Source organism: Balaenoptera physalus (genome assembly GCF_965194825.1).
Source record: "Balaenoptera physalus genome assembly, chromosome: 12".
NCBI classification, from domain to species: domain Eukaryota; kingdom Metazoa; phylum Chordata; class Mammalia; order Artiodactyla; family Balaenopteridae; genus Balaenoptera; species Balaenoptera physalus.
In genome coordinates, this window is record NC_138897.1 from 28,323,150 (window position 1) to 28,347,199 (window position 24,050).

At 38.8% G+C, this 24,050-nt stretch overlaps 1 protein-coding gene across 4 annotated transcripts in view; it reads left to right on the plus strand.

Moving 5' to 3' along the window:
- The window catches only part of EPG5 (ectopic P-granules 5 autophagy tethering factor), a 128,802-nt gene that overhangs the window by 27,754 nt on the left and 76,998 nt on the right, over positions 1 to 24,050 (plus strand). For all 4 annotated transcript variants that reach the window (XM_082416690.1, XM_082416689.1, XM_082416692.1 and 1 more), the window contains exons 11-17: positions 4,740 to 4,897; positions 5,978 to 6,132; positions 7,811 to 7,951; positions 13,035 to 13,199; positions 15,254 to 15,373; positions 16,042 to 16,301; positions 20,721 to 20,861. In XM_082416690.1, the coding sequence (XP_082272816.1) occupies positions 4,740 to 4,897; positions 5,978 to 6,132; positions 7,811 to 7,951; positions 13,035 to 13,199; positions 15,254 to 15,373; positions 16,042 to 16,301; positions 20,721 to 20,861 (1,140 nt within the window). The remainder of the gene's footprint in view (positions 1 to 4,739; positions 4,898 to 5,977; positions 6,133 to 7,810; positions 7,952 to 13,034; positions 13,200 to 15,253; positions 15,374 to 16,041; positions 16,302 to 20,720; positions 20,862 to 24,050) is intronic.

Below are 24,050 nucleotides of genomic sequence, written 5' to 3' on the forward strand. Positions count from 1 at the left end.
TTGAAGCAGAGGTGGGGGCATGGCAGCTCACCCTGCACTATCTTCCCTGAGCTCCTGGCCAAGTGTGGGAGCAGGTTCTGCTGCAGCACTGTGCCCTCCGAGAGGAGATGAGTGGCCTCCCGCCCCACCCGGCTCCACTCTTGAACTGCTGCCCACCCCCCACCCCCTACTTCTGCTGCCTTCTGAGCTGTTGACACTCTTGCCATGGGCCTCATAGTCTCAGCCCCTTATTTTTATTTATCTTTTTTGCATCTTTAATAGATCTTTATTGGAGTATGATTGCTTCACAATACTGTGTTAGTTCCTGTTGTACACCAAAGTGAATCAGCCATATGCATACATCTGTCCCCATGTCCCCTCCCTCGTGAGCCTCCCTCCCATCCTCCCTATCCCACCCCTCTAGGTCATCGCAAAGCACCCAGCCGATCTCCCTGTGCTATGCGGCTGCTTCCCACCAGCCAACTGTTTTACATTCGATAGTGTATATATGTCGATACTACTCTCACTTCGCCCCAGCTTCGCCCTCCCACCCCATGTCCTCAAGTCCATTCTCTATGTCCACCTCTTTATTCCTGCCCTGCAACTAGGTTCATCAGTACCATTTTTTTTTTTTTTTTTAGATTCCATATATATGCGTTAGCATATGGTATTTGTTTTTCTCTTTCTGACTTACTGCACTCTGTATGACAGACTCTAGGTCCACCCACCTCACTACAGATAACTCAATTTCATTTCTTTTTATGGCTGAGTAATATTCCATTGTATATATGTGCCACATCTTCTTTATCCATTCATCTGTCGATGGACACTTAGGTTGATTCCATGTCCTGGCTATTGTAAATAGAGCTGCAATGAACATTGTGGTACATGTCTCGTTTTGAATTATGGTTTTCTCAGGGTATATGCCCAATAGTGGGATTGCTGGGTCATATGGTAGTTCTATTTTTAGTTTTTTAAGGAACCTCCATACTGTTCTCCATAGTGGCTGTATCGATTTACATTCCCACCCACAGTGCAGGAGGGTTCCCTTTTCACCACACCCTTTCCAGCATTTATTGTTTCTAGATTTTTTGATACTGGCCATTTTGACTGGCGTGAGGTAGTAGTTTTTCATTGTAGTTTTGATTTGCATTTCTCTAATAATTAGTGATGTTGAGCATGTTTTCATGTGCCTCTTGGCCATCTGTATATCTTCCTTGGTGAAATGTCTATTTAGGTCTTCCGCCCACTTTTTAACTGGATTGTTTGTTTGTTTTTTAAATTAATTAATTAATTAATTTATTTTTGGCTGTGTTGGGTCTTTGTTTCTGTGTGAGGGCTTTCTCTAGTTGCGGCAAGCGGGGGCCACTCTTCATCGCGGTATGCAGGCCTCTCACTATCACGGCCTCTCGTTGCGGAGCGTAGGCTCCAGACGCGCAGGCTCAGTAGTTGTGGCTCACGGGCCTAGTTGCTCCACGGCATGTGGGATCTTCCCAGACCAGGGCTCGAACCCGTGTCCCCTGCATTGGCAGGCAGATTCTCAACCACTGCGCCACCAGGGAAGCCCGGATTGTTTGTTTTTTGATATTGAGCTCCATGAGCTGTTGGTATATTTTGGAGATTAACCCTTTGTTGTTTCATTTGCAGATATTTTCTCCCATTCTGAGGGTTGTCTTTTCCTCTTGTTTATGGTTTCCTTTGCTGTGCAAAAGCTTTTAACTTTCATTAAGTCCAATTTGTTTATTTTTGTTTTTATTTCCGTTACTCTAGGAGGTGGGTCAAAAAGGATGTTGCTGTGGTTTATGTCAAAGAGTGTTTTTCCTGTGTTTTCCTCTAAGAGTTTCATAGTGTCTGGTCTTACATTTAGGTCTTTCATCCATTTGGAGTTTATTTTTGTGTATGGTGTTAGGTAGTATTCTAATTTCATTCTTTTACATGTAGCTGTCCAGTTTTCCCAGCACCACTTATTGAAGAGGCTGTCTTTTCTCCATTGTATGTTCTTGCCTCCTTTGTTGTAAATTAGGTGACCATATGTGCGTGGGTTTATCTCTGGGCTTTCTATCCTGTACCATTGATCTATATTTCTGTTTTTGTGCCAGTACCATATTGTCTTGATTACGGTAGCTTTGTGGTATAGTTTGAAGTCCTCCAGCTCTGTTTTTCTTTCTCAAGATTGCTTTGGCTATTTGGGGTCTTTTGTGTTTCCATACAAATTGTAAAATTTTTAGTTTTAATCCTGTGAAGAATGCCATTGGTAGTTTGATAGAGATTGCATTGAATCTGTAGATTGCTTTGCGTAGTATAGTCATTTTCACATGAAAGACTTGTACTCAGAAAACTATAAAACGCTGATGAAAGAAATCAAAGATGACCTAAACAGATGGAAAAATATACCATGTTCTTGGATTGGAAGAATCAGCCCCTTATTTATGTGTGTTGTGTAGTGGGTTCGAGTAATGGTCTGCCAAGACTGTTACTTTGGGCAAGTCACTTAATATTTGTGGTCTCACTTTGTTCATCTATAAATTGGAGATGATGATGGTGATCCTACCCATCGACCTCATGGGTAGAAGGATGAAATGCAATCATATATGGAAAGACTTTTTAAACCATAAAGGATTTCTCAAATGTAGGTGGTGGTTGTTTTTGTGTAGTTTCAGGTGAGGAACAGAAAAACTGCTGATTTAGAGAAAGGTCAGGACTCTAAGTCTTAAAACTACTCTTAGGCACTCAGAAGGTGTAGGTCTAAGATAAAGAGAACTTGGGCTTAGAAATTTATCTTTAGATTATTCTTGTCCATAATTTGGTGGTCTCACAAGGTGTACCAAATCCTGTGCAGAACTCTGCCAGGGGTTCAACGCAGTAGCACCTGCTCACTGAAGCTGGCCTGGTGCTCCGGAAAAGTCTTCCATCTCTGATCGCCTGTCACCCGATCTTGTGTTTGTTTAGCTGAGAGGCAAAGCTTTTCTAGAGGAAATTCTCTGGTTCCTTACTAGGTCCTATACGCTGAGTTGTGAGCCCCTCCTGTAATATTATATATGTAATTCACACAGATAATTGTTTTAAATTTGAAAATGCTGAGAGCTATTGTTCTTGAGTATAGTTTATTTTAGAAATATATCATATGAGAACCAGGTATTTAAAGCCATGAAATTTAAATTTATTTGGCACTCCAGTGGAAATTTCTGACAGTAGCTGTTCCCCCAACCTAAAACAAAACAAACCCAACCCAAAAGATAGACAACAAAGACCTAAGCCAGACTTACTTCATGTCTGCCATATAGGAAGTTTTGTAGCTGGAAATATTTACTGTCTTATGACATTACTTTTAAGGCCTCATTATTTTGGGATCCTTTATACAAGAACATCAAGTCCCATGTGAGGCGTTGGGATAATTATTTAATAAGAGAGAAGCCTGACCCACTTGAACTTAGAGAAGTTTCTTTAACTCTGGCTCAGTTATCTAGCTGTTGCTTTTCAGAGTCGAGGTCAGTGGTGGTTCGGACCACTAGTGGCCTGGTGGGCCGCAGACATGGGTTAAGCATGCACTATTTAATTTATTTTTTTCCTAATAAACATTATTTATAATTGGTTAAATTATAGTTTTGCCCAAAGTACAGCAACAGTTTTGAGTACCTCCCTGTTTTTCTTTTTTAGATTTTTTTATTGAGATAAAATTCATATAACAAAATATTATTAAGCATTTATTGAGTACTGATTGTTTTTGAGATACTGGTTTAGGTCCTGGATAATGAAAAAAAAAGATTCAGGGTTACACACTGGTTTATGCAAAAACTTGGTTTCTGCTCTCAAATTGCTGTACACTAGTATGTGTACATAAATTACACATTTATGTTTCTCACTGTGTGGTTTAAGGACCACTTGAGTCTGAGTCATCTGGGGTGACTGTAAAAAAGTGCAGATTCTTGGGCCCCAGCTATGACCTGCAAACTCAGAATCTCTTAGGGGGGCCTTAGGATTCTGCATTTTCCACAAAGTCTCAGGGGATTTTTCTGCCCACTATGGTGTGAGAAACACTGATAAAAGGGTAATGCCATAGTCAAGTATGGTTAGAATTTCATAATAGTGCTGAGGAGGACATCACAGGAGGGTTCACAAATGGAGGGATGGCAGCTTGGAGTTGGGGAGTTCTCTCCAGGCTTGTCCAGGAGTGGTCTATATGAATGCAGAGAGGGCTGTGGTTGGGAATATGGGTCTGAGCTATTTTGTGGAAGCCTTTGAACTTGGAGCTTGAAGGAGTTTGAACTTCATTTGGTGATGAGTGAGGAGTCACGGAGGGCTTTTGATTCCCCTTCTCCCCCCAGCCCCCAACTGCACGTGTCTCTGTGTGTACACATGTACCTGTGCGCATGCTCAGGCACATACATACATCCAGTACGGATCTTAAAAGGATCTTTGGTTCAGCACCCAATTCTGCCTCTTATTACCCTCTGTGTGTTCTAGTAGCCTCACGTGTAAATTGGGGATAATGTCAATAATAGTGCTTGCCTTGGTTATAGTGAGGATGGAATGAGCTGATAAATAGCTGATGTGGTGATAGAACAGTGCCTGGCACAGACTAAGTGCTTTATGTGTATTTGCTGTTATTGTTATCCATTCTCTAGGTGTTTATGACTGAAGCATGGTAGAAAAATTGCTGTAGTGTGATTTAAGAATTTAAGAATTTTTTTGTCTACTTTCTCAGTATGGTGAAGTTGACTGATACATAAAATTATTCCTGCTTTTCTGAAAACATGCAGACTTGGCATTTGGCTGTTTATGTCGGAAATGCCCTTCGGGACACTGTCTGTTCAGATGCTCTGGAAGCTCTTCTACCTCATGCACCAGGTGGGGAGCGGGAATCTGGAAAAGCTGTGTACTGCCCTCCTGCCTGCCGAGTGTAAGAAGCGCCTCCAAGGTACAGCCCAAATACGCAGCATCCACCTTTCCTACCTTGTGTGCCTTTTCTCTTCCTGGCTTTATTCTTTTTGCTTTTAGAAGGACTGAGAGAGAATGTTTTACTCTGTACTCATGTGTAATCATTTTGAAATTTAAGACTGCTTTGTCGTTTGACTTACTAGAATGATGATTCCAATTTCCATTATTCTTCAAATGCTCTGGATAGTAAATTCTATTATAAACCCAATTTGGGGATAGGAAATGAAAATTGGGTTGGTAAATGCCCCATGGAGTTATTTTGAAAATACTGGAAATTTGATGAACTACCTTTGATTTCTCAAATGTGTAAACATATCAAAGGAATTGTTGGCTTGTTGCCTTCTTTCTGTGAAAAGTTCCATTGGGAATATATTTTTTAAACAGACTATTTTCTTCCCTCTACACAACTTTGCCTTTGCAGCATTTAGTTTTCTGTCACATATGGCAAAGCTGATAATCAAGACTGCCCTCTAGTGACAAAATGTAATATTGCTTACAGAGCATTCTCTGAGGGATAGGCAAAACATAGATATTGTTAATCATATTCATCAGTATTTCAGTCATGATTATAGCTAATATCTTGCCCTGAATTTCCATTTATAAGCAAATATTTTTTGTGTGGAATGCCATGTTGGTACTGAGTAGTTTGCTAGTCTTAGCAGTTTTCCATTAATAGGGTTGTCATTCATTTGGCTGACAGTTACCAAGTAGCTTCAAGTGTGCGGTTGAGGATGTCTTGTCTAGTGATAGTAACAGTGCTTTGCAGTTGACAAAGCACTTCACCAGTCACATGGCATCTGATCTTAAATAAACTTTTGAGACAGATGAGGAAACAGAAGCTTGTTAAATATTCCTGAGGCAACATTATATTAGAGTTGGAATGTCATCTGGCCCAGCCTTCTTCCTGATGCCTATAGAAATCCATTCTGGAACAAAGATGTTTGGTATCTTTAAATATTTCTTAATGTCTTTTAATTTTATATGTTCTTTCTCTCTGGAGGAGTAATTAAAGTGATATATGTTTATTCTCTCCCCACTTTAATTTTCTTGAACTTTGTAGACCCAGAACATTTTGTGAACTTTGAGAAGTGTCTTTCTTCCATGAATAGCTCGGAAGAGATTTGCCTTCTAACTACTTTTGCTCAGATGGCTCAGGCCAGAAGAACCAATGTGGATGAAGACTTCATAAAAATTATTGTTCTGGAGATATATGAGGTTAGAATATTAAGTTTTAGAAATCAGCTAAAAACATTTTCTTTTGGATTGTCCATCCATTGATTCTTTTGGGATTGCTTTTAAAAAAAATGTGACAATCTTGTATTGTCTGCCCTTGTGGAAGGAGATCATCTCTAAGGAGTACTGAAACTATGAATCATACCCATTCCATTTCCCCCTGCTATCTCTTGTCATTTGATGTATGAGTTTTGGTAAGGAACAGACAGTCAGGCACTGCCTGACATTTGTAGTTTCTATACTTTTCTCTCCCTCTGCCCCAGACCCGCCCCCCTTACTTCCACTCGTCTGACCCTGCGAGGAACATGGAAACCTGGCTTCCCAGCCAATTGAAATGAGATGGTGGAAATAGTACTGAACCTAGAGTTAAACGATCGGGCTTTGTTTTAGCTCTGCTGCTCATTGTCTATCTCACATCAGAAAAGACACCTTACCTCTCTGGGCTTCAGTTTCTTCATCTGTAAAATGATAGGCTGGGATGAGATCCTTGCTTTCTTCACTTTTTCGCTGAGCCATCTCTAATGGTGGAAGAGAGTGAACTTTGGACCCCATGAGTTGAGGGACATAACTCACATGGTTGCCAAAACATTATTTGGAGTTTTATATATATATATTTTTTAAATACACATTTTCACTGTAGGCTGTCATTTATCTGTTTATCTTCGTAAAAGAATTTCCTCCAAATTTAAGTAAAATTATATTTGAAGATTTATTATCATTCCCCTCAATACTCCAGTTTGAGAATGACAGAACTGGGTAATCTAAAGTTCTTTACCAGGATCAAATATCCTATTAAGCTGTTCCTATTCTTGTACTTTGTAACCATGCATGAGATTAAGGCCTAGATGGATCTGGAATTCCAAACTATCTTCATTGTCTGTAAAAATTGAGAGGAGGATGTATATTTTCACATGTGTTGAATGGCATTCTCAAGATCCATTGCTAAAGTAATATTTATGCTCTTGAGTGATATTTCAAGTGTTTTGACCAGTTCTCACGGTAAAAACTACATTCTGATCCTCTGTGTGTGTGTGTACACACATGTGTGAAATTGAAGCAATACTTAATCTTACTGTGATGCACTCTCATATTTTTCTGTTCTGTTTTATTCTACTCTCTTATTTTTCTGTTCTCTTCCATTGTATTAAGAAAAACCAAAAACTGCTGGCCATTGGCATGATTGGATTGTAACCTGTAGTTTCGAACCCATTGTTTAAGAAGAGTTGGTAAACATTGATATTTTAGAAGCTCTTGTAATTGAGGATCTCATTTTTTTTTTTTTTGGAGAGAGTGGATACTTCCATGAAATGCATTCTGATTTTCATCATGTTATTGGTTTCCTTAAATTTAGAAAAGTTTTAATATAGAGGGATTACTTAATTGCTCTGAGGACTCTGGGAGTGCTTTCTGAATCCAGCACTTAAAGTCATTGTTAAACAGTTGCTTTTCTCCTCCATGCCCTCTTCCCCCACCTTCCAGACACTCTGCTCTCTGAAGTTGTGCTCTCTGAAGTTTTGACATCTTTTTGTACATGGTGTGAGCCAAGGCTTCATCTGAGATTCTTTCTACTTTACTTGAAAACCTCCTAAATAAAGTATGGAAAGGTTTTTTACTGATAAATTGGTATTAAAAATGCCATCTTCCCCCCCTCCCACTTTAGGTATCTTATGTCACCCTGTCCACCAGAGAAACTTTTTCGAAGGTTGGTCGAGAGCTTTTAGGGGCCATCACAGCTGTTCACCCTGAGATAATTTCTGTCCTTCTGGATAGAGTTCAAGACACCATTGACCAGGTTGGAATGGTAAGAACACTGATTTTGTTTGTTTTGTTTCCGTTTTTTTTTTTTTTTTTGTTGTTGTTGTTCATTTAAACCCTGGAGTATTGGAGCAGTGGGAAAAATAGTAAGGTCGTTGGGATGACTGAGTCACACGGGCACAACAGGGTGAAGAAAACATTTATTGTGTCTCAGGTTCACTGTGCCTGCTTGGGGTTGGCCGCTGCTTATAAAAAACTGTGGGTTGTTTCTCTTAATCTCCTCAAAGTGACCTTCGCACCTCCTTCAGTAACAGGTTTTTACTTTAATTATCGCTTATAGTTAATTCATAGTTTTTATTTCATAGTTTTGTTTTGCCTTCATAATTCTTATGTTTTTTTCTTGGAAGAAACAGCTCTGATTTAGAAAGAAGGCTTGCTTTAAATCAATCAAAAACAAAATTAGAACTAATTTAAGTTGAGCTGGATGTATATCGTTTAGTTCTGTCATTTGTCACAATCCCTTTAGTAATCTTTGTGTAGTTTTTAAAAACAGCTTTATTGTGATATAATTCACATACCATACAATTCATCTCTTTAAAGTGTACAAGTCAGTGGTTTTTAGTATATTCACACATATGTGTAACTATCACCACAGTTATTTTTAGAACATTTTCATCACCTCAGAAAGAAACCACATACCATTTAGCTGTCAGACTTCCATCCCTTCCAGCCCTGAGCAACCACAGTCTACTTTGTCTCTATAGATTTACCTATTCTGGACATTTTATATAAATGGAATTACAAAATATGTGGTCATTTGTGACTGGCTTCTTTCACTTAGCATAATGTTTTCCAGGTTCATCCATGGCCAAGTAGTATTGTATGAGTGTATCATTTTTACAAACATACACTTACTGAAGATTTTCTTCATCATCTATAATAAGGCTGTAATGAGTGAATTTTTCTAATGGTAGGTGGTCATGTGTCATAACTTCAGGAGGAATGTTTAAAGTTATAGTGTCTTTCTCTGGGCTTACGTTTGCACAGGGCCTTTCCATCTTATAGTCACTGCATCACCCCTGTAGGGTAGATGACTGATAACTGCTAATACTTCATCACATTCATGAGTGAGCAGATTCAGTGACAGATTGGTTTATGAGACATATTTTTTTCTAAATGAAGAATACATGATATATCATGCTCTACTTGGCAAAGTATATATATATATTTTTTTTTACATTAAACGAAATTTAATTGTAAATTATACACAACATGAAACACATGGTATTAACCATTTTTCAGTTAAGTGGCATTAAGTACACTCACATTGTTTTGTTACCTACCATCACCACCATCCATCCACAGAACTCTTTCATCTTGTAAAACTGAAACTCTGTACCCATTAAAAACTAACTCCCCATTCCCTCCCAGCTCCTGGCAGCCAGTACTCTACTTTCTGTCTCTTTGAGTTTGACTACTCTAGGTACCTCATAGAAGTGGAATCATACAGTATTTGTTCCTTTCTGTATGGCTTATTTCACTTAGTATTATGACCTCAAGGTTCATGCATGTTATAACATGTGTCAGAATTTCTTCCCTTTTTAAGCCTGAATAATATTCTATTGTATGTATATACCACATTTTGTTTATCCATTCATCTGCTGATGGAACTTGGATTGCTTCTATCTTTTGGCTATTTGAATTATGCTGCAATGAACATGAGTGTACAAATGTCTCTTTGAGACTCTGCTTTAAATTCTTTTGGGTATGTACTCAGAAGTAGAATTGCTGGTTCATATGTTAATTCTATTTTTAATTTTTTGAGGAAGCACCATACTGTTTTCCATAGCAGCAGTACATGGTACTTTTTCTATTTAAGTAAACATTGTATCCCACTGGGATACAATTATATTGAGGTGAAGGGGTTTTCATTTGCAGACAGCAAGTTTTTGGTTGTTCCTTTTTTAGTGATCATCTAATGGATTGATTTCCAGAGAAGTCTACAGTGGGTCATATGATTCTTTCAGTTTGATTGAGTTCATGACCTTTATCTGACAAGTGTTTTTCTGGGTTTGGCCACACTTACATTTTTAATTAGGTCATAATACTTTTAGTAATAAATTGTGCCCAGAAATATGCTTAACAGTAAGTGTACAAATTAGAACCATAATGTTTTTTAGAGCACATCTTTTAAAAGATGCCCCCACTCTCTGTTTAAATATATGGTTCCTTTGTGTTCTGTGAACTTGCTGACATTTTTGGAGGAACTTATTCAAGTCCCCTTGCCTTCAGATGAATATGATGGCTTTGAATATTTTTGCTGTGACCTTGGGCTAGTCTGAAATCAGCTCCTAGCTCCAGAGCCTGGGAATGAGCTGTGGCTGTGGACCTAAATTTTTATTGACACACCTGGGGTGTGTCTGAAGGTAACTTTTTCTAGAGACCCAGCAGGAGAAGAACAGTCCTTTGTGCTGTATGTAGATGTATGGATATTGCTCTGGGTTAGGAATAGTTGTTGATAAGGACCAAGCCTTTGGGGACATCTCAAAGTAAAGAACTCAAGATAAGTTTTGATGACAACCTGCCAATGGATAACATATTTTCCTATTGGTCTTTTTTATAATTTGAAACATGGGTTCACTTCAGAGGACATTCTACTTTTGTTAGTGAAATTCATGCATCTTCCTAACATCCTCTTCAGGTAGAATTAGTGATTTTCTGACTTTCAGTGAAAGCATAAATATATTTTAAAATACACTCTTTAAATTCTGTTTTGTTGGGAATTCTTATTAGGATTCTTTCTTTTTAATCATTTCTTTTTTTGCACTAGGCTTTTCATTACAATATGGAATAGAGTTAGTAAAAGTGGACATCCTTGTCTTGTTCCTTATCATAGTAGAAAGTGTTCCAAAGTTCACCATTTAGTATAATGGTAGCTGTAGGCTTTTCATTTATACTCTCTGGTAGGCTGAGAAATTTCTACTTCCAGTTTTGCTGAATTTTTTTTTTTTCATGAATGGGTATTTACTTGTTTTTTCTTCATCCATTGAGGTGGTCATATGATTTTTATCCTTTTTCTGTTAACGTGGTGAATTTCATTGACTGGTTTTCACATGTTGAACCATCATTGTTTCCTGAAATAAAAACAACTTGATCATGGTATATTATTCTTTTTATGTATTGTTAGGTTCAATTTGATAATATTTTTTGTTGAGGATTTTTGCATATATATTCATGACAGATATTGATCTGTAATTTTATTTTCTTGTTATATCTTTGTTAGGTTTTGGTTTTAGGGTCATGTTGGCCTTGTAACACGAGTTGGGAAGCACTTCCTCCTCTTCTGTTTTTTGAAAGAATTTTTGTAAGATTGCTAGAATTCTTCCTTGAATGTTTGGTAGAGTTTACCAGTGAAATCATCTGGGCCTAGGGTTTTCTTTGTGTTTTGATAACAAATTCAAAATTTTAAACATACAGATTTTTATTTTTTTCTGAGTCAGTTTTGTTAAGTTATGTTTGTTTTTTTTAAAACATCTTTATTGGAGTATAATTGCTTTACAGTGGTGTGTTAGTTTCTGCTTTATAACAAAGTGAATCAGCTATACATATACATATATTTAAGTTATGTTTTTAAAGGGATTTTTCCATTTCATCTAACTAGTTGAATTTACTGGCAAAGAGTTTTTGTAATGCTCCCTTTTTAATGTCCCTGAGAACTTTCTTGGTAGCTTCACTTTTATTCTTGATGTGTAGATATATGCTATACCATTATTTTGTGTAGCTGGTGATAGTTGGTTTTCTGGACAGATCTTATTGCTATACTCATTGTTCTAGTACCATTATTTTGTTCTTTTTGTCAGATGCTTACAGGCTAAAGAAGTATTTTTCTACTTGTTAGATTGTTAGTTTACCATTTTATTCAGCATATTCAAGACCTTTATTAACAAATCCTTATGAAAATTTAGCTAACTGCACACACGCACTACACATGCAGAGGAAAGAAAGGGTCTTTTTAAAATTCATTCGTTCTACTCGTCTTTCAAATTTTTTTTCCCGTTCTTTCAAATTTTGTTTTGCCTCCAGTTCGGAGTAGTGCAGGAACCTGAAAAATGCTTGGTTATATGTTCTAGAGCTGAGTTGTCCAGTACAGTAACCACCAGGCATATGTGACTATAGACCCTTGTAATGTGGCTCATCCAAATTATGATGTGCTGTAAGTGTAAAATACTCCCTGGGTTTCCAAGACTTAGTATGAACAAAAGAATAATATATCTGAGTAATCTTTTGTGATGACTACATGTTGGAATACTATTTTGGACATACTGGATTGAATGATACATATTGTTAAAATTAATTTTACCTGTTTCTTTTGACTTTTAAAAATGGCTATTAGAAAAATAAAAATTACATGTGTGGCTTGCATTAGATTTCCATTGGACAGCACTATTCTAGACATTATTTATGAACTGCTCTTCTGATTAGGCTTACTTAAACCAAACTGTATTAAGTGAACCCAGATTTATCTTAATTTGCACATGGATATGTTATTTAAAAGTGGTGCTGTGGACTTTCTGTACAGGATTTTAAAAAGCTTTTATTATATAATCTTTCAAATATATAAAAAGTAGAGAACAGTGTAATGAATTGCTATGTACCTATCATCCAGTTTCAACAAATACCAACTCTTGGTTGATCTTGTTTCATCTTTACCCCTATCCACTCCTTGTATCTTCTTCCTGAAATGCTTTGAAGCTAATAGAAATAATTTTTTAAATGACATAGAAGAAATAATTATTTAAAGTGCTAAGTCTTTTTGTAAAATGAATGACTTTCCACTGATTTATCATGACTTTAAATTTGGATCTTACTATGGTGATTTTTTTTAATGGAAGTGTACCAGTTTACATATGAAAAAATCTTGACCTTTACAAAGGATTGCAAAATGTGCTTTTGGTGTTCATGAGTTTTAATATTCATTTGATTTGGTTGTTCATTTCACTGTCTAAAAAACAAAACCCCACTTCCTTTTGGAGAAAAATTTTGTAAGCCCTTTAATAATATAGTATTTTAGTAATACAGGATTGTCCTTAAGTCTTGATTTTAATTATTATCATTTTCTTTTAAATAAGGTTTCTTTATACTTGTTTAAAGAACTACCTTTGTATCTTTGGCGACCTTCTGCCTCTGAGATAGCTGTGATTCGGGATTGGTTATTGAATTATAACCTGACAACAGTGAAGAATAAATTGGCCTGTGTTATTCTAGAAGGACTAAATTGGGGATTTGGTGAACAGGTATGTATTAAAACCGTTCCCTAGAGACTGGAGGGTCCACACACATCAGTTTCAAAGAAACATTTTCTCAAAACATTAACATTTTTGAGTATCATTTGCGAGGTCTGCAAATTCTTTTAGCTGCGTCAGAGTTTAGGATCTTCTCTAATCAGTTCTGTTTTGCAGAGTGAGCATCCTCTAAGTGAAGATAAATTGCTCCACGCTGAAAATTCTTCCCTTTTTCCTTGGATCATTTGTTTCTGTTGTTTTATTTCTGGCTATTTACTGCGGTTCCTCCTAATTGCCACTCTTACCTCTGGTCCTTTTTCCTTGTACATTTCGTATTGTGTGTCATTGCCAGACTTGTCTTCCGAAACACTGTGCACTGGTGAAGAGCCTGAGCTCTGAGCCAGCCTGCCTGGGTTCTAATCCCAGCTCTGCCACCTCCTGGCTGTGTGACCCTGAGCAAGCTTCCTGAGCTCTCTGGCCTCAGTTGCTCATCTGTACGCATTCACATTAACAGGCTTACCTCAGAGGGCTGTTGTAAGGTTTCAGCAAGCTAGGACACGTAAAACATTGAGGGCAGTTCTAGGCACATGTTAAGGTCTTAGTGGTGGTAGTTTTTGTTCATAATAGTTTATTATTATTAAGAGTTTGCTGCCTATCATATGTCTCCAAAGATGCAATATCAAGGCATTTTGACTGTTAAGATCTTTCTGCCTTTTTACCCTAGGCCTTATTAGTTAGCTTCTTGATCAAAATATTTAAACATTTTAAAGGGAAAATGGAAGAGAACTCAGCCCTCTCTAACTATCTGCCAGCTTTTGTTCTGAGCGAGTCATCTAGTCCTCTCAGCCGTCTTGTATGCTTGGCGTGAACATGACCCCTGTTGTACAGATGAGGAAACTGAAACCAGGGAGCTTTTCCTCCAGGGTGTCCCTGACCACCTGGTCTGCTCATGGGCTCATCCGGGTCTTTTCTCACTCAAGTGCTGGTGGGTGAGAGCTGCAGGGGGTTCTTCTCTGCCTTCGCCTTCTCTGACTTGTGAACAGAAGCCCCAGCCCCCCTCTTCCAGAGAGCGGCATGCATAGTCTCCTCGAGTGTCTCCTCGTTCATTTAAAGTAGCAACTTTTTTTTTTTAATAAATAGATTTATTTACTTTATTTATTTATTTTGGGCTACCTTTGGTCTTCGTTGCTGCGCGCAGGCTTTCTCTAGTTGTGCGAGCAGGGACTACTCTTCGTTGCTGTGCGCAGGCTTCTCATTGCAGTGGCTTCTCTTGTTGCGGAGCACGGGCTCTAGGCGTGCGGGCTTCAGTAGTTGTGGCGTGGGCTCAGTAGTTGTGTCTCGTGGGCTCTAGAGCGCAGGCTCAGTAGTTGTGGTGCACGGGCTTAGTTGCTCCGCGGCACGTGGGATCTTCCCGGACCAGGGTTCGAACCCATGTCCCCTGCATTGGCAGGCGGATTCTTAACCACTGCACCACCAAGAAAGCCCTCTTCTTGTTCTTTTGTTAGCGTTCGGAAAGTGCTCTTCTCTGGGAGGCTTAGGGAATGTATTTCTTCAGGCTGTAAAGGAAGATTGGGTGGGAAATTTGGTAGGCAACATCAAGCTCCTGAAGGAGTATTTTACCTGTGCTGTTGAGTACTTTTTATATTTTCACTGATGACAGAACAAGAAAAGGGAATGTAGACTTAAATTGTTAAGTATCTTTCTGTTTAGTTAATAATAATTCAACATCTTCCTGGTTCTTAACAATGCCCTTAAACTTGTAACCCAAAGTATTTATGGAGATTTTAGGGTGGGGGTTGGGGCTTGCATTCAAAGATACCTTTTATGACTGGGATTGGGGACGACTCGGGCTCACACCTAACTGGGGCAGTGTAGTGGTTCTTTAAAGATTTCAATTCTTTTTCCTATTGTCATTTTATAATTTCACTGTTAGGGGGTGTGAGCTTTGGAAAATTAAACTTCTGCATCAAAGGTTCTTTTTTACTATCCTGACTGATCTTTTAGTTCAAAGGTGTAACCAAAAAAAATCAAGATGACATGTTTGTGATGATTTTTCTCTTTAAAAGGGGACTCTTCATCTGGATCAAGCAGTCCATGCTGAAGTAGCTTTAATGATTCTTGAGGCGTACCAGAAGTACCTTGCACAGAAGCCATATGCTGGGCTTCTTTCTGAAAGTATGAAGCAGGTATTTCCTTCTTTTATGTATTGAGGACGTAAACCTTTATTATAAATGACCTGGGTGGATAAAGTTACAATATTTACCCTTAGGTTTCCTAAGAACATTTCTGGCAATTTAAGATATTGAAATTGAGTTCTATGGTTGGAGAAAGATTTTTCTTTAAGAAGTAGCCTCCATATGACCATTTTAGTATTATGGAATTTGAGTTGAGCTACAGCGGTGTGCTGGAGCTGGCTCATACTGGCTTGGAGAACTGATTATTACATTTTTAGGAACTTTGCAGGTCTGGTTGTTAACCTGCTGATGGCTTGAAGTTGACCATGGTGGGAGTTTTTATGCTACCAAAGTGGGCAAACCCTTATAAATCAGCCCCCATGCTCCAACTGGTTGTTAAATTTTTTTACCAGCACACGATTTGTTGCATACCAACTTTCATATTATTACTCTTGCTTGAGCTGACCCAGATCAGGTTCACAAAGTGACTAGCAAATAAGCAGAAGTGGTCAGTTGTGAGTGAGAAACTGCTTTAATTTAGCACTGTAAACACTGAGTACCAGTAAGCATTATGTCCTTTCTTTTGACGGCATTGTTGATCACAAAAAGAGATGGGTGGGTGAGCTTACTGATTTAATGTGTATGTGACTAATGTGGTTTAAAATAAATAATTGTTTTAGGTTTCATATTTGGCCAGTATAGTTCGATATGGAGAGACACCTGAGACCTCATTTAACCAATGGGCCTGGAACTTGATCTTGAGGTTAAAACTGCACAAAAATGATTATGGAATACAGCAGAATTGTGCAACTGTTCCGTTCTCCAGCGCTGTGCCTGAAGTGACAGAGTCACCCACGTTTCATCCTCTCTTGAAGGCTGTTAAGGCGGGCATGCCCATTGGCTGTTATCTGGCCTTAGCTATGACGGCTGTGGGCCACAGGTACAGTGTTTGTGTTGAACTTCTAGGGTTGCTAAACCTGTAGTCAGTGATTCTGGAATCTCATCTTTCACATCCCAAGGTCTGAGGCCTCCATCACATCTATCTAGGGGTAATCAGGGCCAAATAATAAGCCTCGATTAATAGCTCATCACGGGGAAATGCTGCCCAAATTCATATAAGATGGATTTGTAACAGAAAATCACCTTGTTGCATTATCAAGAGAGTTATACCTATCATCCAGCGTGGAATATTTATGTCAGCAGTAGACAGAGTCTCTTCCTCAGAATAGTGGTCAAATAAAAATAATTGGTCACCTGTACTGAATTTTGTTTAAAGTGATGGCAGCCCAACCCAGCCTTCCCAGGTATAAAGGAAGCTAACCCTAAACCTACCCAAGGGGATGAAATGCCTGATCAGGTCAAGTGCCTCTCTTGTATGAGCCCATAGCTGTGTCTGTTTCTTCCATTGTAGCATTTATCACACTATATTGTAGTTGTCTGTTTAATTTTATCAGAGACATTCTATGAGGTTAGGACTCAGGAACCATATTTGTCTTGTGGTATTTTATCCCTAGTGATGAAGACTGAATCTGGTGCAGTAAGTAACTGAATGCGTGAATTCTCAGGTAGTTAAAAATCCTTTTCTTTAAGGATCATTTTCCTACAATGTATTAATTTTATTTAGCCTATCCAGTTTTCTAAAACATCTTTGGCCTATACTTTCTGATTCTTGTGTTTTAGATTCACTGTAACACCTTTTTAGCAACCTGATTTCAACATCTTCTTCCACATTCAGTATATTTTCAGTGGCATGCCAGTTGTCCTGTGAGCTATTAGTGTTCAGCCTGTGCTGTGAAGTAGGAGAGATATGGAATTGTTAGATAGCTGTCCTCAGATTGTTGACAGCTTAGTGGACACAGGAGATGTAAAACAATTGGCAGTACTGAAGAATATAATCATGGGCTGGATGATACGAATAGAGCTCTGGTTCTTAATCCTGACCACCATTTAGAATCATTTTTGCAGTGATTCTAAAAATACCAATACAGGGAAGAGAGTGAGAATCCTGATCTAACTGATCTAGGGGCCAGTTCTCCAGGTGATTCTAATGTACAGCCTAGATTGAGAACCTCTCAAGGGTATGGGCAGAAAAAATTTAAAGTAAGGAGAGATCACTAGAGCAGGATACCCTCATGGAGGAGCTAAGCTTTGGAGAGGAGTCTTATTAATTAGAGAAGATGTCCTGGGCTAAGGAGCAGAGTGGTGACTCTTACCTTCCCCAGGTGATCAGTGCCCACGGTGTTGAAGATTCTGCCCAAGGGCCACCCACTCCTGCCCTGCAGCACCTGTGCCTTCTGAGCAGGGTGCTTAAGGTGTAATCGTTTCTCCTCCTCCTTTGGGACAGTGTGTTCCTTAATGGTAGGGACATGGTAGGGGCGTTGTCTTGTTTATCTTTGTATTTCCAGAACTTCTACTTCATAGGTATTTCTTTTTTTTTCTTCCAGTTTTATTGAGATATAATTGACATACAGCACTGTATAAATTTAAGGTGTACGGCATAATGATTTGACTTAGATACATCATGAAATGTATAGTTTAGTGAACATCCATCATCTCATATAGATGCAAAATTAAAGAAATAGGAAGAATAGGGAGGATGGGAAGGAGGCTTAAGAGGGAGGGGATATGGGGATATATGTATGGCTGATTCACTTTGTTATACAGCAGAAACTAACACAGTATTATGAAGCAATTATACTCCAATAAAGATCTATTAAAAAAAAAAGAAATAGGAAGAAATATTTTTTTTTCTTTGATGAGAACATTTGGGATTTACTCTCTTAACAACTTTTATATATAATGTACACCAGTGTTAATTATATTATCATGTACATGACAGTATATCCCTAGTATTTATTTATCTGATAACTGGAAGATTGTACCTTTTGACCACCTTTATCCAATTTCCCGTCCCTCCACCCCACCCCACCTCCCCTCAGCCTCTAGTAACCACAAATCTGATCTCTTTTTCTATGAGTTTGTTTGTTTTATGTATTTATTTATTTTTGGCTGCGTTGGGTCTTCATTGCTGCACGCGGCCTTTCTCTAGTTGCAGCGAGTGGGCTGCTCATTGCAGTGGCTTCTCTTGTTGCAGAGCATGAACTCTAAGCGTGCAGGCGTCAGTAGTTTTGGCTCACGGGCTCTAGAGTGCAGGCTCAGTAGTTGTGGCGCACGGGCTTAGTTGCTCCGCGGCATGTGGGATCTTCCCAGACCAGGGCTTGAACCTGTGTCCCCTGCATTGACAGGTGGATTCTTAACCACTCCGCCACCAGGGAAGCCCTGTTTATTTGTTTTTGAAGTATAACTGACCTAAAACACTATGTTAGTTCCTGTCACACAACATAGGGATTCAACATTTCTGTACATTTCTAACTGATCACCCGATAAGGCTGGTTACGATATGTCACCATACAAAAATATTACATAGTTATTGACTGTATTCTCCACACTGTACATTTCATACCCGTAGCTCATTTATTTTGCAATTGGAAGTTTGTACCTCTTAACCTCCTTCACCTATTTCTTCCTCCCCACCCCCCCTCCTCCCCTCCATATTTCATTCCACCAGGTATCTATCTGGCTGGGAGGAGGAGGGGGAGGGAAGGGGAAGTGTTGACAAAACTCTCCTGGCTGAAGCCTGTGTTTCCTGTTGGTGAATGGAGGTCACCAGGTAATTATGGACAAATTTGAAAGCCAGTTAAAGAGGGTAGAATTGATGTACTAGGAAGGGGAGAGATGTTATATAGGCCCTTTGGAAGGCACTCTTTACATCGTTTCTAGTAGCTCTAGTGTCATTCGCAGTTTCCTGTACCTCAGGTTCCTCATCTATGAAATGGGAATAATAATAGTATCAGACTTACTTTATGAGGCTTAAGTGAGTTATAAGACGTTTAACGTGCTTAGAACAGTGTCTGGTATGTGGATTCTTTGAGTGTAGTACTCTGAACTTAATGGTTTCATGATTTCTCTAATTATATTTATTCTGGAATTGTAGCTCTTCATTCACTAATACTGCTGTGAGTCCTCTCTAAAATAGATACTGGTTTAGTGCTGATTCCTGAATCCTGAGTGGGTGTGAGGGTGAGAGTGTTTCTTTTTGGGGCTGAACTCCACTGTGGTCATCTGGGATGATTCTAGAACCAACTTAAAACAATCTTATGAATGGGCTTAGGGTTGGGGGCAGAGTGTGAAGGACATAAGTTGTACGTGAATATAAAGTCATAGATAATACAGAGAACAGTAGTCAAAAAAAATCACCCAGAATCTTTCTCATCGTAATAAAACATTGCTTTTTTTTTCTGTTTATTTTTATTCAATATGTTTTCCTTGGATCTTTTTTAAAGCTGTACTATATGCATAATTTTATATATCCTTTGTTTTTTACTTCTAATATTGTAAATGTTTCCCTTAGGGCGTAATCTTTGCATTATTACTTTTATTTTTTGAAAAGATTGTTTTTCCCCCCAGAATTAAAGCGATGTAACTAAACTATAGAATTAGGAAAATGGAGGAAAAAAACACTCTTTTTTACCACTCCAACACAATGAGCATTTTAGTGTGACATTATCCCTGTTTTTCCCCTGTCTGTACAGTATAACTCTTCTTTACTAGTAGTTATAGTTAGAAGTATAAAGTTTTGTTTTTTCCTAGTACCATTTTAGCAGAAATATTTTTCCATATTGCCCTTGGCCATCATATGCATACTTTTAAGATGATTCCGTAATATTCCCATTGAATGGACTTTTCCAGAATTTACATTAAGTCATTTATGCCTCTGAGTTTACAATTACGAATAATTCTGAAAAGTACATTTTTACATGGATCATCTGTCATATTTTCTTCCATATTTGAGGTTATTTCTTAAGGATAGATTCTCTGAAGAGTCAAAAAAATAAGTAAATTTCTAGGCCACATTGATTTCAGAAAAATTCTGCCAGATTATACAGACAGATTGAGCTCATTTTTGAATCTTTGCTATAATACCTTGTGGGACTACGTAGACAATGAGAGCCCCGTGACTCTTAGAAGAAGCACCATTTGAGAAGCGAAGTGGCCAGGGCTCTGGACTAGAAATTTGCAAACCTGGGTCCTCAATTTGACCCTATACCAGGAAACTGTGTGAATTGGGCCATGATACTTCACCTTTCTTTCGTATAAAATGATAATATAAATGAACTTTTAAGTTCCTTTGTACTTCTAGAGTTCTGATTCTAGCATTTCTGTGTGAAGTTTGGGTATGCATAAATGTGTTGGAGACCTGAGATAATCTGGGTAGCGTGTAGGCTGATAGTGCATTGGAAGAACATCAGTTTATGAACTGGCTACCTCATATGCTCATTGCCTTTTTCTTTTTCCATAGCATTGAGAAGTTCTGTGCAGAAGGCATCCCACTCTTCGGAATTCTGGTCCAGTCGAGGCATTTGAAAACAGTGGTCCATGTCCTGGATAAGATTCTGCCTTTGTTCTACCCTTGCCAGTATTACCTTCTAAAGAATGAGCAGTAAGTGGAGAACAGCCCAGCGAGTACAAAATGACTATGTTCTCTGGTTTCTCAGGTATAATATAGGGAATGATATTTCAATAGTGTATTTTTTTTAATTTTTTAATTTAAAAATTTTTTTATCATTTATTATTTTTGGCTGTGTTGGGTCTTCGTTTTCGTGCAAGGGCTTTCTCCAGTTGCGGCGAGCGGGGGCCACTCTTCATCGCGGTGCGCGGGCCTCTCACTGTCGCGGCCTCTCCCGTTGCGGAGCACAGGCTCCAGACGCGCAGGCTCAGTAGTTGTGGCTCACGGGCCTAGCCGCTCCACGATATGTGGGATCTTCCCGGACCGGGGCACGAACCTGTGTGCCCTGCATTGGCAGGCGGATTCCTAACCACTGTGCCACCAGGGAAGCCCTCAATAGTGTATTTTTTATGAGGCAGAAAATGTCCTGCCTATTTTAGAATGCAGAGTGATGAACAGTGACTCTAATAATGATTCTAGTTTTATTGTCATGAAAGATACTTCCCTTTGTCATTTAATTTTGGGTTGCTTATAGCTTATTAGTATTGAAAAGGGTGGTGGTTTCCATGAAACTGGGAATAGTGCTTCCGACCTTGAGCAGCAAATGGCTTTGCTGTTGTAGCAATAGCAAAACACGTTGCTTTTAATTGCAATGTGCATGGGGCAGTATTATAAACAGAGAAGATACACAGGAAGGTGCTCATCACATGAGACATTGATAATCTTGTGGAGAAAATAAGACTTCTGAGGTAATCACAAAGTTATGAAGCAAAATATTGGCAAGGCCATGCTAGGGGATATAGATTGCATTTGCATTACAGTTGACCCTTGAACCACACGGGTTTGAACTGTGCAGGTCCACTCATACGAGGATATTTTTTAATAAATACACTGGAAAATTTTTTGGAGATTTGTGACTATTTGAAAAAACTCATAGATGAACTAATGTAGCCTATAAATATTGAAAAAAATTAGGAAAAAAGTATGTCATGAATGTATAAAATAAATGTAGATACTAGTCTATTCTATCATCTACTACCATACAATATACACAAATCTATTATAAAAAGTTAAAATTTATCAAAACTTACACACACAAACACAGACCATACATGATGCCATTCATGGTTGAGAGAAATATAAACAGACGTAAAGGTGCAGTATTAAATTACAACTGCATACTGTACTACTGTAATAATTTTGTAGCCACCTCCTGTTGCTATGAAGGTGAGCTCAAGTGTTGAGTATCCGCCTAACACGCTTTGTGACGCTAATCTTCTCCGACTGAGCGGTGTGTCTCTCCAGTAAATTGTGCATCACAGTAAAAAGTGACCTCTTGCAGTTCTCGCGTCATTTTCATTGTGTTTAGTGCCTTAAGTAACACCATAGGACCCATATGAAGTGCCTCTAATGATTCTGGAAGTGCTCCCAAGAAGCAGAGAAAAGTCATGACATTACAAGAAAAAGTTGAATTGCTTGATATGTACCATAGATTGAAGTCTGCAGCTGCACTTCCTGTCATTTCAAGATAAATGAATCCAGAGTAGGAACCATTGTAAAAAAAGAAAAGGAAATTCATGAAGCTGTCACTGCAGCTACACCAGCAGGCTCTGAAATGTTGTACTTTTTGTGAAATACCTTTTTATCTCATATTGAAAATGTAGCTTTTGTGTGGAGCACAAGATGGCTATAAGAAAGTCATACCTATAGACCCTAATATGATTAGAGAAAAATCAAAGTCATTATATGATAACTTAAAGCAAAAGGAAGGTGAAAGATCTAAAGCTGAAGAATTAAATGCCAGCACAGGATGGTTTGATAATTTTAGAAAGAAGTTTGGCTTAAAAAATGTCAAGATAACAGGAGAAGCAGCTTCTGTCGACCAAGAGGCAGCAGATGAGTTCCCAGATGCCATTACAAAAATCATCGAGGAGAAAGGATATATGCCGGAACAGGTTTTTAATGCAGATGAAAGTGCCCTATTCTGGGGAAAAAAAATGCCACAAAGGACGTTTATTAGCAAGGAAGAGAAGCAAGCACCAGGATTGAAGGCAGGAAGGGGTAGGCTAACTGTACTGTTTCGTGTAAATGTAGTTGGGTTTACGATTAGGACTGCCCTTATCTGTAAAGCTGTTAACCCCCCAGCCTTGAAGGGAAAAGATAAACACCAGCTGCCAGTCTCTTGGTTGTACAAGGCCTGGACAGCGAGAACCCTTTTTTTTTGATTGTTTCCAGCAACGGTTTGTCCTTGAAGTCAAGAAGTGCCTTGCCAGTACAGGACTGCCTTTTAAAGTGCTTTTGGTATCGGACAGTACCCCTGGCCACACAGACCCCATGAGTTCAACACCGACGGTGTCACAGCAGTCTCTTTGCCCCCACAGACAACGTCTCTAATTCAGTTTCTAGGTCAGGGGGTCATAAGGACCTTTAAGGCTCATTGTACATGGTACTCTATGGAAAGGATTGTCAGCACTATGGAATAGAACCCTGATAGAACATCCTGAAAGTCTGGAAGGAATATACCATTGAAGATGCCATTGTTGTTATAGAAAACCATGAAAGCCATCAAGCCCAAAACAAATTCCTGCTGGAGAAAACTGTGTCCAGATGTGCATGACTTCATGATTTATGACAAAGCCAATCAAGGAAATCATGAAAGGGATGGTAGATATGGCAAAGAAGTTGGGGCTGGGAGTGGGGGAAGGGTTTCAAGATTTGGGTCTTAGAGAAATTCAAGAACTAATAGTCACCACACCAGAGGAGTTAACAGAAGATGACTTGATTGACGTGAGTGCTTCTGAACCGGTGCCAGATCATGAGGAAGAAGACGTAGAAGAAGCAGTGCCAGAAAGCATTAACATTAGACAATCTGCCAGAAGGTTCTGATTATTCAAGACTGATTTTGATTTCTTTTATGACATGGACCCTTCTATGATGCGAGCACTGAAACTAAAGCAAACGGGGGAAGAATTGATACTGTATAGAAACATTTTTGGAGAAATGAAAAAGCAAAGAAGTCAGAAATTTCGATATATTTCTTTCTATAAAGTTACACTAGGTGTGCCTCCCTCTCCTCCTTCCCTTCCATCTCCTCCACCTCTTCCGGCTCTGCCACCCTGAGACAGCAAGACCAACCCCTCTTCTTCCCCCTCAGCCTACTCAACATGACGCTAATGAGGATGA